The following is a 15,385-nucleotide window of genomic DNA, read 5'->3' as shown; positions in this document are numbered from 1 at the left end:
TGACACGTTTAGTTATTGTTGAATTAAAATGGGAGCACAATGCGAAACGCGTCAAGTTGTAACAAAAAAGTTTGATGTCTCGCAAAAGTTCATTTGTTCTTTTTACCGGGGCACAATAATTTAATATATTAAAAATATTTAATATATTAAAACTAATAAATTTTCTATTTTAAAATATTACTTGAAAAAAAAAAAAAAATGCACATCTCGTGTTTTTATCGATATACGAAGAATGCGATGTCGGAACACACATGCGTAAACATTGTAAAGGGTAAGTTCACGCTTGGCGCACTTCGCAATCCCTACCGATCGATTACATGGAAAATCATGCAGAATCCGAAGGTCTCGACAGAAGAGGAATCCATAATTCCATTGGTGCGCCTGCAAGCGAGTGATCCTTTGTCCCAAGTCCTAGATGGTGGAAGGAGGGTTACGGAGATCTCAACGCGGAAAGAGAGAAAACGCACGTTTTACCATGACCACGCAAGGCTCGTATTAACCCTCTTCCCAACACCCGCGTCGCGTTGCTTGCCCTTCTCTTTCCCATCTCAATTAGTCATTACGTCTAACGGCATAGCGATGCCCTTCTCGAACCTCCCTCCCACGTCCGCGCCTGGGTTTCCACATTAATTGCGTCTCGGCGACGCGTTCGCACTTTCCCTCCACCCCTTTACTCCCATGCCACTTATATAGGGTGTTTTCAAAAGGATTAGTGTCGACGCCACGAGCCGCATAATTCGACTAGGCCCTATTTTCTTCTTGGAGAGAGAAATCAGATCAGCAACTAATCTCTGTTCCTCTCGACTCAACGCGTAAATTGGAACCTTTCTTAAGATCATTAGAGTGATTATTTATATATTTACATATTGTTTTCCATCTGTATTTATATATTTATATATTTTATTTAAACAGAGTCATTGATTTTTGCTAAATGCGACATAATGACAAATGCGAAAAATTCGTTTTTGTTTCGGTTAAAACTTGCGCTTCTGAAAGAAAAGAAAGCATCTAATTACCAAGTCACAAAGATAGTTTTCGGAAATATGAGGTATTGTATCCCATTTCGAAACCGCACTTTTTAAAAGTTTTTATCAGTTTCATGTAACGTTTCTCCTTCACGGAATAAACACCCCGTAGATCGTGCACGTGTGCCTACACATGCGACAGATTTCAGCGCGAGTCGCATGAACGGGCTCTAGGGTTGCACTTAGTAGTCGACTCTTTCCGCCCGCCCTCCCATCCCTTCGTGACTGATCCCTCTACCGTTGCTGGATACAACTCACCTACCTACGAAAACCGGGGAGGCAGTCGCTAATTACGCAACGCGTTCGAGCGTGTTCTTCGGAGTGGCAACGTGGCACCGCGATGGGTCCGGATTTCTCTCCACCCCCTTTCCCCTTTCCCGCCTTGTTATGCTTCTGTGATCTCGCACGGAATCTCTTGAACCCGATGACTCCACTCTCCTCTCTTATAAGCTGCGTCTCTATCGAGAAAAAGCAAATAAGAGAGAGAGAGAGAGAGAGAGAACAATAATTTATGTAAAATGTTAAATGTGTTAATATATTTTTTAATAAAAAGTCTTTAAACAGATAACAAGCTTGCACATAAGTAACTATATGCACATAGATCGTAGCTTTATTTAAACCTTTTAAGGATTTTCTTAATTTTGCTTCATTTGAATGCGTAATAGGATTTATAAATGTATTAATTACTGCGGGGGGAGGGGGGGGTATATTCAGATTCTGTATACCGCTGAATCTTTTAGGTTTGAATCCGGGATATAAATTCCAAAAGCGATCATTAACGGCAAGGATAACGAATTGGATGAGCATAAACGAGAATTCGTGAGTCAGAAGGAAGAGGGTGGGTATATGCATATTGACGGAAAGGGGAAGAGGAGACAATATCGGGCGGGCTATACTTAAATTACCTAGGAAGCATTCATACGTGGGACAAGCATTGTCATCCCAAGGGATTGTCTCTCAGACACCTTACGGGCAAGCTTTATATCGCGGGGGGTGTGCTACAGGGGTAGAAGAAGCCGGACGGGGGCAAAATGGGAGGAGGGAGAGACCTTTATTAGGTAGATAAGCGAGATGCGCGCGAGCGCGTTATATATAGGTGCCCATTCTCGTTTTACTCACTTCAATGCCTAATGAAATCGAGTTCTTGCAAGGGAAAGCTGCCCCTCTTCCATCCTCTCCTCCTCCGCGTCGAGCGGGCAGGGAAAGGAGAGGGCGAGAGAGAGGACGACAGCGAGGACATGAGATAATTGGTATTTTGTCTCGCCGAATCCTTTGTGCCCGGAGTTTTAATTGACTTCGAGATTTTTCAATACCAATTTGCACCCGACTGCATGCGAGAAAGAATATGTGTGCACAAGCGTGTGTGTATATGTGTGTACGCGTCCATGAGGTATTCTCGCGGAGAGAGGCCGACGGAATGGCGACCACGTCGCTGGATTTTTTCCACGACGGAAGAGACGTGTTCCTCGTTTTTCCTTCCGCTACCTTTGTCGTTGCTGCGACGAGGGTGGGTTTTATTTTTCGGGGTGGTGCACCCGGCAAGATAATAAATTATTAGCTGACGGGCTTTGCCTTTCTCGATTTTTTTGTCCAATCGCACCGAGATCGATGATGAAGCGACAGATGCTACCAAGAAATATTTCGTGATAACATCACAATTTATTATCGAAGCAATTAGTTTATTAAAAATAAAACGATTTGTATTTTTTTTTTTTTTTGTATTGAGCATTACCTTTTCCAATTATCTATATGCAGTAAAGTTCTCGTTGCATATTAATCTGCAAACTCTTTTAAGTAGAACTCCCTTGTCGATATGTTCAATAGGGGGATAACCACGAAAGCGAAGATGTGATTTTTGAACGTGAAAGAAAGAAGGAAGGCGTTTTTTGATCGCAACGGAGAAAGGATGTTGAAAAACAATCATATAACAGACGAGATCACAAAACAACTAATACCGCACGCTGAAAGGCGAATGGCGTTTATTCGTTCGCATCTCTGAATGTCCTCCGGGAACCAGGAAGGCGAAAGAGGATGGCCCAGGATGACGGAGGGGTGATTTGAGATTGGGAAAGGGGACAATGTTCTCCTTTTCTCTCTCGCTCCTTTAGCCTCTTTTCATTCTAATCCAAGTGCCCTGTCGTCGGAGAGGATTTTTTGCATTGTATCCACAGATTTCCCATAGGAGGGTAACCGTCAGATTTCGCCCAGCATTGTTTCACGGAAGCAGCCGCTCTTTTCCTCCTTCCCTCCCACCTTCTTTCTCATTCTCTCATTCTCTCTTACCTCTCTTTCTCTCTCACTCTTTCTCTTTAGATACATGTGTAAATAAATAAAGCCAAAATTTGCTTTCGAGCAAACTTCTGATTGATTTATTTGTGAAACGACGAAAAGACGGCGCAAAAGAATTAATCAGTATCGAATAAACATTTGATCGATTATTTTGTTTCATAATATGAGACGTAGCGCGTTAAAATATATTGCTATAAAGACTCGAGTGAGTCTCATAATCGATTTCAGTAATTCTCGATATTGTTTTGTCACGCTTGAGAATCTTTATTTCTTCTTCTCTTACCGCTTATGTTCTCCTAATACACTTGATTTGCGGCACTCTTATTGATAAGTTTTTTTTACAAATTCTTTTGTTTTTTCGTGCCATTTCTTTTCACTGATTTTATCTAACGAGTAATTAACAAGAGAAATTTGCAAAAATTTTCTAGCTTTTAAAATATTTTTATAATTATATATAATAATAATTTTTAAACATTAAATTACATATCACACAATGGCATATATACGCATTACAAGAAAAGTTTACGAATTGCAGATAAGTCATGTGATAAGATTTTGCAAGTTATTTAAAAACGATAAAAAAAAAGTCTCTCAAGAACATTGAAACGTTTTCTTTTTTTTTTTTTTCACAATTGTCACTCATCAGTGGAATTGAAAGTGCGTTAAATGGTCAATCGAACTGAAATCTGAAGTCTGAAAGAATCCGAAAACAAGTGAATCAAGAGTTTTCAGAATAAAAAGAAACAGTGGAGGATGAGAAGAATAGTGTACAGTGTGTCTCGAGATTCGAAAACAAATATCGAAGTTGAATCCACAAAGTTGAAGAAGACACCGTGAGAAAAAGAAAGAAGAAAAGAAACGCTCTCTTCTCTCTTCGTTCCCGCGAATAAGTATGCGAGTGTAATCGGAATTATCGCTCGATATCGCCCCGCGGTGGCGCACGCGACGACGACAGTGCGCGGAAAACGGAGCCAGTCAATAACGGATCGGTCTATACGCTATTTGTACTTCATCGTATCGAGGTAATCGATAATAATAATTGCAGTCCGCAGTATTGCCCCCTTCCCTCGTCTCCTTTCCGAAACTGCCCACTCTGCGCTCGGCGGAGGCCGCCGAAGTAGGGTCGCGAAGATCGACGAAGTAGAACGAAGTACAGCGGAGTTACGCGAAAGCAGAGACGCGACAACCAATGAAGCACAAGGGGTCGGTCCGGTGGGAGGGTCGGCTCGGTCAAGCCTTCGACATGAACGACGAAAGTTACGCCCATACAGACGGCGAGAATCGACTGAAGGGAGGTCCCGTTTGCATGCACGTACGTGGCGAGAAAGAGGGAAGAGAAGACAACAAGGACGGTGAGTCACAAGCGATCTAAGCAAGCTTGGCTGTCAGTTCAACCCGGGCAACCGGTTGGAGTGCAATCGTGTTAGGTAGATTTGTGTCGGACGCGCTCTGCCGGCTTTTACTGGCAACCAATCAACGATAAACTAATGTAACGAGAAGAAATCAACGTGATGGAAAGACAAGCACGCACAGGAGTATCTTGCTGTCTGAAATTGTTGAAGTTAGTTCATACGGAACATGTGTTTATAACGTGTATTGTACGTGACGTGACAAACACGCAAACCACAGCGGTTTCAACAAACTGGTATGATATTGGTTCAATCTCTTATCACGTACATAAACATCTGAACTTTTATATTTTTGTAACTATTTTAATTTCTTGTTTATTATATTTATCAATGTAGTTTAAAAGAAATTTGTTTCGTTAAATTGCTATGCGCTTTCACACGTAATTTATAAAAAATATATATTGGTCTGATATTTCTTTGTGATATCACTGTGGTTTGATGTTTGTTAACGTTATTATTAAATCGTGTTTAAACGAACGAAATTGTATTTGTCAAGGTGCTCAGCTGAGAAAGATCGCGATGGAACGTCATCACCAGAATCCGCTCTATCCGTCGAATTCAGGCTATCCTTTTCTCCGAAATATCGACGCGGCTCATCTCAACGCGTCTCACTTGTCTCCGATGCGTTCTCAGCCGCAGGATATGACAGCCGCTCAATCACCCGCGTCGCAAGAGGAACATGTGAAACGACCAATGAACGCTTTTATGGTGTGGTCTCGTATGGAGCGAAAAAAACTCTCCACAAACAATCCGAAGATGCACAATTCCGAGATCTCGAAGATACTGGGCAAAAGGTGGAAGGAACTTACGGACGACGACAAAAAGCCATTCATCGACGAGTCCAAACGATTACGGAATCAACACATGGAGCAGTATCCGAACTACAAGTATCGGCCCCGAAGAAAACCCAAGGGACTGAAAGATCCGTCGAGGCGCGTAAATTCGGGACCCTTTCCCGGCTTCTCGTTGCCGCCTTATTTCGCCTCGACCGGCGTCTCTCATCATCATCATCATCCACACCATTTGAACGCTTATCCGCGTTTACCGTATTCTTTCGCGAGCGGTTTAGAAGCCGTCCATTTCAACAAATTGGTCGCCGCGAACTCTACCGCCGGAATAGTACCACCTTGCACCACGGCGTCCAATGACAATAACAACAACGCGGCCAGCGCGGTCGTCAATGGATTCTATTCAAATTTCTACCTTCCGACCCCACCGGCGGTAAGTAATCCATCGACGACGCCGCATCTGAGTCCGCTCTTCTCGACTAGTCATCATCCGATAGGAACCACCGGATCCCATTCCCAATTGATGTTTCCCGCGACATCCGGATCTGCATCCGGAAACAACAATATTTCTGACACCGGTTCTTCGCCGTCGTTCTTGCCACCTGTGACATCCATGTTAGATTGCGATCAGTTTCACAGACCTGATCCTTCGTTGAGATGATAAACAACAGAATTGTTTAAAATTATTTGAAGAGTCTGAGAGTTTTAGCGGTAGAAAAAATTTAATGGAACGCTCGAAATGTACATATAGTGTATATAATTTAGAAAAGTTTTTCGGGAAAAAGAGAGGGAGAGAGAGAGAAAAGAAGGAAAAAAGAAATGAAAGTAATAAAAGGAAATAAAATTGATAAAATGATTTTTGTGACCAATCGCTTCGCTGGCTTGTTGATCGTCCTTGGTGGTCTTTTGCGAGAATGGCTGTTGGCAAGGCCGTCTCGCTGTCAACGACGCGGATAATTGAATTAGCATATTAATGCAGCAGAACAATGGAGTCGTTTAGGTCCGGATTCGTTTTGTCTCGTCCAATGGGTTTTATTGTAGCGCGGTACTCGCGAATGAATAGCCACATTCTAACCCTCCCAGATTCTTCATTTTGTTTCCAAATAATGTTTCCTAATTGCGGATGCACTTTTAAAATAACCTAAACTTACGCATACCTTGGTGTAAAGATTATAATGTTACAGCGAGAGACAAATACATCTGAACAAGAAAATTAAGTGAATATAAATTTATCTATAAATTATATATACACAGTCAAAGCTTTAAAAACTAATTTAAATTGTAATAAATACTTTGTGTAAATAAGAATAATTCTCTATCAAATCTATAAATTACAAGTACAAATATTTACATATATATATTGCCATATATACGTATATTTATAGATGTACATATATTGTCATACATTTACATTTGTTTCTCTCTGTTATACTTTACATAATTGGTCACAGTGGTCATGAACAAACATGTATATATAGTTATATGTCATGATACAACAGTTATGTGCACTATAATATTAAATATTTCTTTCTGACTCTCCCCGAAAAACAATTTTCAACGATAATTGGGAAAGGAATGTAAATATGAACTACATTTGATTTTTACAAACAAAACCTACTTTAAAATGTGTAAATAATATCAGATAAATAATCAGTAATGCAATTTAGCAATTACATCCAAAAACATGTATACGCACATTTTTCTTACACATATCGTAATGAGAGTTTGAGAAAATAGAATAATAAAATAACATAGAAAATAAGAGTAATATAGAACAAACAAAACAATAAATAAAATTTTATTTTGTATTATTATACAAGCTTTTTATTATTCTCTCAACTTTTACTCAACACTGGATTATATTTACATCCCTTTCCTTATAGATAAATATCGAAAAATTTGACCATTAATTTTATAAGAATATATTATGTATATCTTATTTAAAACAATATTAAAACATATACAAACATATTTTTAATTATATGTATTTAACTCTTTCACGCTGCAGACAAAAATATTTATTGACAGAAAAAAAAAATCTTTTAATTGAACGATGTCTATTCGGCATGAAAAATTATCCGTTACTTACAGATGCTGCACGCTACAAAATGTTTTTTTGTTGAAGCGCACAGTAAAAACATTTGTATAATGTGTATTTGTATATTTCTATGTTCATATGTATATATATGTATTGTTTACATATCTATTATATATATACATATATATATATATGGATGTAGAAAGGAATACATATAATTTCATACGTATGATTTCATTATTTGAATTATTTTTCATATATATGTAAAATGTCACATTTTTATGTATAAAATATATGTTTTATACATATATATATATATATGTATATATATCTATATTTATGTATTATATTTATACGTATGTACATATATCTTTATATAAAATATAACATATATCTTTATATATAAAAATATAACAAATAATAGAAAAGAAAAGTTAATGTAATTAATTTATTTACTTATACAATAGTCTTTGGATCAGCACATAAAAATACTGTCACTTAAAGAAAAATAATATAAAGATATTGTATTTATATAATATACATATGTTTTTAGATATATAAAATCATGCGCATGTAGATAAGAATTAATACATAAATTGCAGGTAAATAAATGCAAAGTTATATAGATTTTTTTAAGAGAGTTGCATTATTCTTTTTTTACATGAATTTATAAACAAGTTATTTGCATTTATTACATAAGATACATATAAATATTAAAATATTAAATCTGTCATACTTAATTTTTTTATTTTCATTTATTTTCTTCGTATATATATACATACAAACACATGTATAATTACGTAATTTATAAAGTGCATATATATACGGCTGATTAGATTTCGAAATACATATACGTAACACAATAATAAACAATGTGAAGACAGTAATACAAATTCTTTTTAATATACTTATAAGAAACTTGTACAAAGAAACACGTAACGCGTACGTATGATGTTTCCATACTGTCTATATGTATACATATAAATAAAAAAATGTAATTCTTATCAAATCCAAAAAATGATCAATATTTGTACAGAGAGCAGAAAGAGTCAAATAAAATCTTTACTATTCAAAAAAAAGTCTGTGCGTTTAAGTTTTCTCTTCTACAAAAAGAATAAATATAAAATACCTTTTCCACAACATCTTTCGTGGGACAGCGATAGAAATTGGACTACGTACTTGTTTTTGTGTGGGAAAGGGACTACTGCTCACTTTTGTAAAAGTCACTTTGTGTAAAAGCAACGGGCGGTCATTTTCGATGCTTCGACACGGAAAAGATTTGTCATCGACGAAGTCATCGCTCGTATATAAAGTGAAAGAACATATGAAGACAGAATGTAAAAAGAAGTACTGAAAATGAACAAAACATACATTTTCGATTATTTCAGTTTTTTTTTTTTTTTTTTTGTTACTTTTTTCTGTCTTTTTCAGATCTTGTAAATCTTCGATTTGGTTAATGAGTTTGCTGCAACAAAAGAATTTCACAAATCAAGTATTAGACTTACGTCTCTATATCTGTGTATCTATAATTAATAAAATTTCTTCTGCTATATGAAATAACATTTTAATTAATGAGATTTAAAAAAAGTATATACATTTTAAATATGTACACATATTATATAAGGTGAAAAGTTTTTACCACTTCTTTCTACGTTGTTGCGTGTAAAAAAATATATATTTTTTTAAACGATTTTGCTTACTGCACAAATATTTAATTACGTTGTGTGTTAATTACCACGTCTTTTTGTAAATTATATACTTTAGAGCTCCATGTTTTTCGAGTGAATAGTCACGATATTGTATTTGCACGAAAAGTGGAAGGTGCAACGCAATCGCTTGGTGTGCGCCGAATCCTTTCGTTTTTCAGTCTCCAGGTTATAACAAAGGCTTCCGGTTTTCCCTTCAAACGACGCGGTGACGGTAGCTTTCGAAACACCAGCGTGTTTCAAAGGGTTCTTGCCACCCCCGTCGTCTCAATCGCTGAAACTAATTTAATTAACTAATCACCGACGGTTCAGGTATTACGTGTGAGGAAATTCCACTATATAGCCTCATTCGAAGCGCTTTCAGCACGGAGAAATGGCACCATATGATCAAAGACAAATATATTCGAACATGATAAACAGGTGGATTATACATGTTAGATTCAATTCTTATAAAACCGAATAATCTAGAGGCAAAGCAATTATAGTAACAAATATTAAAAAAGAAAAAAACATAGAGCCAAAAGCAAGTTACATATTTGCATAATTAAATTATCACGAACTTTTTATATAAATTTTGATAATAGTATTTGACAAGATGTAAAAATTAATTAATTATTTAATTAAATTTTAGACTTTTTTTCAACAATATTAACATTAAGTTTCCGTTAAAACACTATTAGATTGGATTCTTATCTCTGAGTATTATCAGGTTTGCGCGAAGTAAACTTTATGACACAGAATTGCGGTAGTTGCCACACCGAAGTAAACTTTTCGGCTTCTTTTGGAACCTGTCAAAACTCCGCGGAAAGTCTCTTTGAAAGTTGCGCTAAATAATTAAGAAATCCACTTAGGTTCTACATTCATCAGGGCGATAAGACCCGTAGGGAATCGACTGTTCTTTACCGACAGAATTAAATCGTCGGAAATGGACAATAGTCATCGAAGAGACGCTTTTCTTCCGTGCTTTCGGCGCGGTGCCACTTTGAAAAACAAGCCTTTCCCATTTCCGACGAAGTCCCCGGGCATCGAGTCGTCCTCGTCCAAATGTCTCCGGGAGTAGTTTCCGCTCTTGCGATTATGTCGGAAATTTATTCATCTGGGGTTAGATCGTCTCTCTCAAGTCACAATTTCCAATTTCGTGTAGATAAAAATTCAATAAATTTTCACAATGTGAATTATTTTTTTTGTCGTATGAATAACGTACGCGCAACTCGAACTTTGTTTTGGCACCTATCTTAAACTCAAAAGAAGTCCAAAGTTTCTTTGCACAATCGAAAAAGTCTCTTTTTTTTAAGACACCATTAAAGTTTATTCAATGAAAAAGTCTTCTTCTTCAAGCTATCAAAATCATATGCCACTTGCATTCTGTTGTACTCGGTGGATCGTATATGAATGCGCCAGATCATGTTCCCGACTTGACAACGAGGACGCGGAATATAACTTTCTGCCGCTTTCTGTATCTCGATATACTTGACCAAAAGAAAGAAGAAATGGGGGGGGGGGGGAAAGAGAGAGAATTGAATCGAGGGGGTGGTTAGCGGGAGTAAAAGAAGAAAGGAGAGGAATAGTCAACGGAATGGTACTCTGTGGACAAAACTTCGCGACTTCCCTTTCAGAGAATATATCCCACCATCTCTCCTCTTGACCCTTCATGCGACAGGAAGAAGATTGTGAATGTAAACCCTTTAATGGTCTTGGAAGGCTTTTCGCCTTCGTCTCTGCAGAAAATCCGCTCGCGCTGAATGCATCGCGCAGCGCGATGTCATCATCAGCGAAACTGGCGCGTGACACGCTCAAAGAAACCCGTGGTTCCCATTTACTTTTTCTACTTTTTTTTTTTTTTAATAATTAATTCAGTCGCACATTGTTCGGAGAATTCTTCACATGTATGTGCTAAATTTTAAGATCTCTGTGAGGTCGGTTCTTTTCAGAATTTCAGATGTAAACTGGTTAAGAGTGTTCGCGTACAATGTATATTTCTTTTTGCCAAATCTCTGATTTTTCAGAAGAACAATTATACATTTAGATAAAAAAAAAAAACTTATCTATTTACATAGAAAATATACATATGTATATACGCATAAAACGCGCCCGTTTCGTTTTCTTAATTCTTCAAACGTCGTCGATGAGAACTGTACAAAGTTGACTCTCGCGCTCTCGTACCCTTTGAAAAACATTCAAAAGACACGTATACGTAAATGTTTCTTTCACAGCGTTACCAAAGTCACCCCCTGCGACCACCCCTTCTTCTCCTTTCTCTCTTTTCTCTCCATTGCACACACTCGAAAAAAAAATCTCGTCGCCAGTCAAGATCGCATCAGCTTTTGGCATAATGTGACCCAAGGTTTTCGAGTGGACCGACGGAGTTCGCCCCCTTTCTTCCTTCTCGTCGCGCGGCATTATGTTCTTGCGTTCTTACGTTTCACGACGTCGAGTGCGCGCAACTGACCTTTGCTCTCTCGTGTAAAAGCGCGAGGGTTCTCTCGTTTCGTATCAAGAGGGTACGCGCGGGCTTTTTTTTTTTTGCTAACAGTCGAGACACACACACTGCGTATACGCACTTGTGGCTTTCTGTTATTACAAAGCAGCGCGATAAAGTCCATTGTCGAAGTTCTCATTGTTAAAACAATCCGATCTTAATTTTGTCAAAGACTCGATGTTATTTAGATCTCGAGTATCAATAGAGTATCATCGACTGCGGTTACTGTTTGGGGAATTGTAAACTTGAAAAAATAGGCGCACAATTGTAGAAGATCATATGGTTTTTTTTTTCTATTATATTATACATACATATTTTTGTTTTACATATGTACATATACATGCACATGATGAAATAACTACGAATACAAATCGCGTGTGTCAGCATCGAACAAATTAATCAAATCACTGCATTGATTTACCGCGCGGGACACCGGCAAAAAAATGTTCTCGCTCGTTATGTTGCTGAATGTATACCATATGACAGCACAGTATTGTAAGTATCAGTGGATGATGGTAAAAGACGGAGATACCAAGGGAGAGGGGAAACGGAGAAAAGAGCGATCGCCGAGGGTTGGCGAAGCGAGAGAAGCGTATGTTTTGTCTCCGCTGGTGGGGAGATGATTGATGACGCGGTTAATGATATTTTATTAGATAGACACTTAGGAGGGTCAATAGACAACACGTGAGAGGATGAATAATAACTACATCGCGGCGACGCTTATTAGAATTACTCGCGACTATGTTGTATCAGACGTCACAGGGGCGCTTTCTTCACAACCGAGTATTCCTCTACGATCGCTGCTTTTGATTCTTCAAATGCGTTTAATTTACATCTTGGAAAATTGAGACATCGATGACTCTCGAAAACTATAAAATATCTATTTATATAATATGCAATTATATTTATATTTAAATGTACGACAAACTTTTTAATTATTATTTTACTTTTTCTCATTAAATTATCAATCTCTACATCACGTGGAACTAAATAAATTTTATATCAGTAAAAAAAAAAAGAAGCAATTGTTAATGCGATCGCATTTGTGTGGAAACAAAAGGACGCGCCTCGATGACGCGTTCTTTGTTTCGTGACAAAAACTACACTCTTCGGATTATCTCATCAGCGAAGAAATCTTACGCACACGCAATTGTACTCGGTAACAAGCTATAAACACACAGGACTTCAAGGAAAAGTCAAGAAAGATCTGCTATATATACATACAATCGAGATTACCTTGGATCGATAAGATGAAGTCTTTAATAATATCGTAATATTTACGATCGTTGGCCTATTACTCGAATAATTTATTACAGCACTAATTTATTGAGATCGCTTTCTTACAGGCAGTAAAACTTGTTATTACCCATTCACGCTCTTTTTTGTTTATTGTTCTCTTGTTTCGTCTCTTTCGAATTTATTAAAATATACACGTTTTGAAAAATATTTATTCGTTTCTTTCACATTATATATTTTTTTTTATTGAACAAGAAGTAACAAATAAACATATTAAGTACTATATAAAAAATATTCTATATAAAATATTAAATTTTATATATAAAAATGAGAATATCTACCATCTCTCCCTAAGATTATGATTGTTATGGCTCCGAGCTTCGTCAGTTGACAAAAATCGAAGGATATTGGAAAACAAAACGACGCAATTCCGTGGACGAAGTTGCGACGGATATATCAAGCGTCATCCAATTAGCATTAATTACCGATTTCTTTTTAATTAGTGGGCTCGCTTGAAATATCGCACATACATTTTCGCGTCGTCCTTCTATTCCCACCCTTCTTTTTACGTATACGATGAAAGCACATCACGTTATCGGATATATCAAACGGACGCTTCTCTCCGCGTAGGAGGAGTTTCTTTACGGACGATTCCCGTTTGCTCTTCGGATACGTGACGCTGTCGCGATTCATTGCTTTCAATTGCTTAATTACGCAACGATTTTAATTAACGATCGTCAATTATTCACGTCTCCGAGGCAACCGTGTTCTTATTGTTCTAACTAACGCCAACCGGTGCAAACGCCTCCACTTCTGATAATCAAAAGATAAGTCGTATGTGTATGTGTGCAAGTGTGTGTGCTCGAAGAGTGTCTTTTTTTATAAATGACCATATATTATATATATATATATATATATATATATATATACAAGTAAGTATCAAACATCTTGGAGTAAAGTTATGTTTTTTTGAAATGAGTTTTTGTGTGTATGTGTGTGTGAGTTGGAAAATGATAAGATTATAGTTTTTCAAAAAAGAACACGAATCGAATTTCTTTATAAAGCATTTTGTATGTTTTCTCTAATACTGCATTTAAAAAACTGTTTAGAGATTATGGTTATTTTTTTTTGTAAAATACATTGAAATTTACGAGTATGCGTTATCTAGTATATACAAATATTCCTTTTGAATTCTTTTGTATAGATTTAGAAAAGAAAAAAACTGAAAGGAAACACTCTTCTCAAGGAGAATTAGTTTTTGTCCCGCGATTAAACGCTGTTCTTGTTCGTGTGAGAAAATTACTTCTCGAAAAGAAAAGTAACATTTGTTACGCACCGGCAGGTCTACTGCTTCTGGAAAACTGACTAAAGTAAAAAAACCGAAAAGTCAAAAGATCTTTGACAAAGAAACAATGACATCCGTCCTCAACCTAAGAAAAAACGTCAATAATGTCTCACTCACCTAATGAACGAGCAACCTCGATTGCCGTATAATGATACGTCTGGGAAATGAGTAATAACTGAGTCAAAGAAAAAAGAACACCCGTGAAGAGGGTCAGAACGTGTAATGCAACACTTTACAAGTGTCGCTCATATTTTTCTTGGTATAAAATCTGCTGTCCACATTTGATTGTTAAAATACTATACCATAAAATTGAACCTTGATATATTTTGCAACAATTAGAACAACTACGCTTTTTCTACGTTTCTTTCTTCATTATCTAAGTGTAAATTGCCAACGTCAACGAGTCTTATTTGTTTTTGTAACTTTTATTATAAATGTTTGATACAAATATTACTTTTTAAAAAATATTTTAGTCCCAATTTTTTCACTTCCTATATAAGTTCTCGATAACTTTATCTAAAAGATAAAGTATATCTTTTTGTATATCTTTCAGAGGATGGCGAAAATAGTTTGAGGTATGAAAAAAATGGGCCTTAGTGAAATAAATGTGACAGAAAGAACAAAAAGAGAGATAAAATGAGTTAATGTAAGACTAGTCGTACATCTAGAGATTTAAGATTAGTTATAAATTGTTGGCGTATCTCGATCTCAACCCGAGACGAGTTTACAAAGGTGCTGGAAGCCGCCGCTACTTCGATACTCGGGTGACTGAGCAAACAAGTGGCACGTAGAGAATGTTTGTTAATGATAATGACCATTAGAACGTCGGTCTGGTCAGCCGCGCAGGATCTTCTGGCGATGATTCTTCCACTTAGCGCTTGGTGCACGCTTGTTGAGAGGCTCCCGTCTTATATTTGCGCTATAATAACAAAGGACATTTCGTCTCTCGATGTCTCTTCGCTTGCTTCTGACGCTCGAAAAGACCCGAGAATTGTAACAACTGATCAATACGCTCCGTTTTGAACAAATATTTTTATTAATTCCACAGTCTGGTGAGTTTGTGCTCGTGT

At 37.0% G+C, this 15,385-nt stretch overlaps 1 protein-coding gene across 2 annotated transcripts; it reads left to right on the top strand.

Annotated features, from left to right (window-relative positions):
- The first annotated feature begins 4,678 nt into the window (after positions 1 to 4,678).
- On the top strand, positions 4,679 to 6,791 carry LOC109863879 (transcription factor SOX-14-like). Of its 2 annotated transcripts, none has more exons than XM_020444533.1 (2): positions 4,679 to 4,875; positions 5,220 to 6,791. In XM_020444533.1, the coding sequence occupies exon 2, from the start codon at positions 5,243 to 5,245 to the stop codon at positions 6,170 to 6,172; it is 930 nt and encodes a 309-aa protein (XP_020300122.1). In that variant the 5' UTR covers positions 4,679 to 4,875; positions 5,220 to 5,242; the 3' UTR covers positions 6,173 to 6,791. The 2 variants fall into 2 exon arrangements, with proteins under 2 accessions (XP_020300122.1, XP_020300121.1); XM_020444532.1 differs by having other exon boundaries at positions 4,679 to 4,959.
- The last annotated feature ends 8,594 nt before the right edge of the window (positions 6,792 to 15,385 follow it).

This window comes from Pseudomyrmex gracilis, unplaced genomic scaffold (assembly GCF_002006095.1).
Source record: "Pseudomyrmex gracilis isolate BER0280 unplaced genomic scaffold, ASM200609v1 scaffold_14, whole genome shotgun sequence".
NCBI classification, from domain to species: Eukaryota; Metazoa; Arthropoda; class Insecta; order Hymenoptera; family Formicidae; genus Pseudomyrmex; species Pseudomyrmex gracilis.
This window is presented reverse-complemented; position numbering and strand designations above follow the sequence as displayed.

Bases quoted from the DNA above. Each gene is read 5' to 3' on its own strand.
- LOC109863879 (XM_020444533.1), top strand. From the start codon at position 5,243: ATGGAACGTCATCACCAGAATCCGCTCTATCCGTCGAATTCAGGCTAT.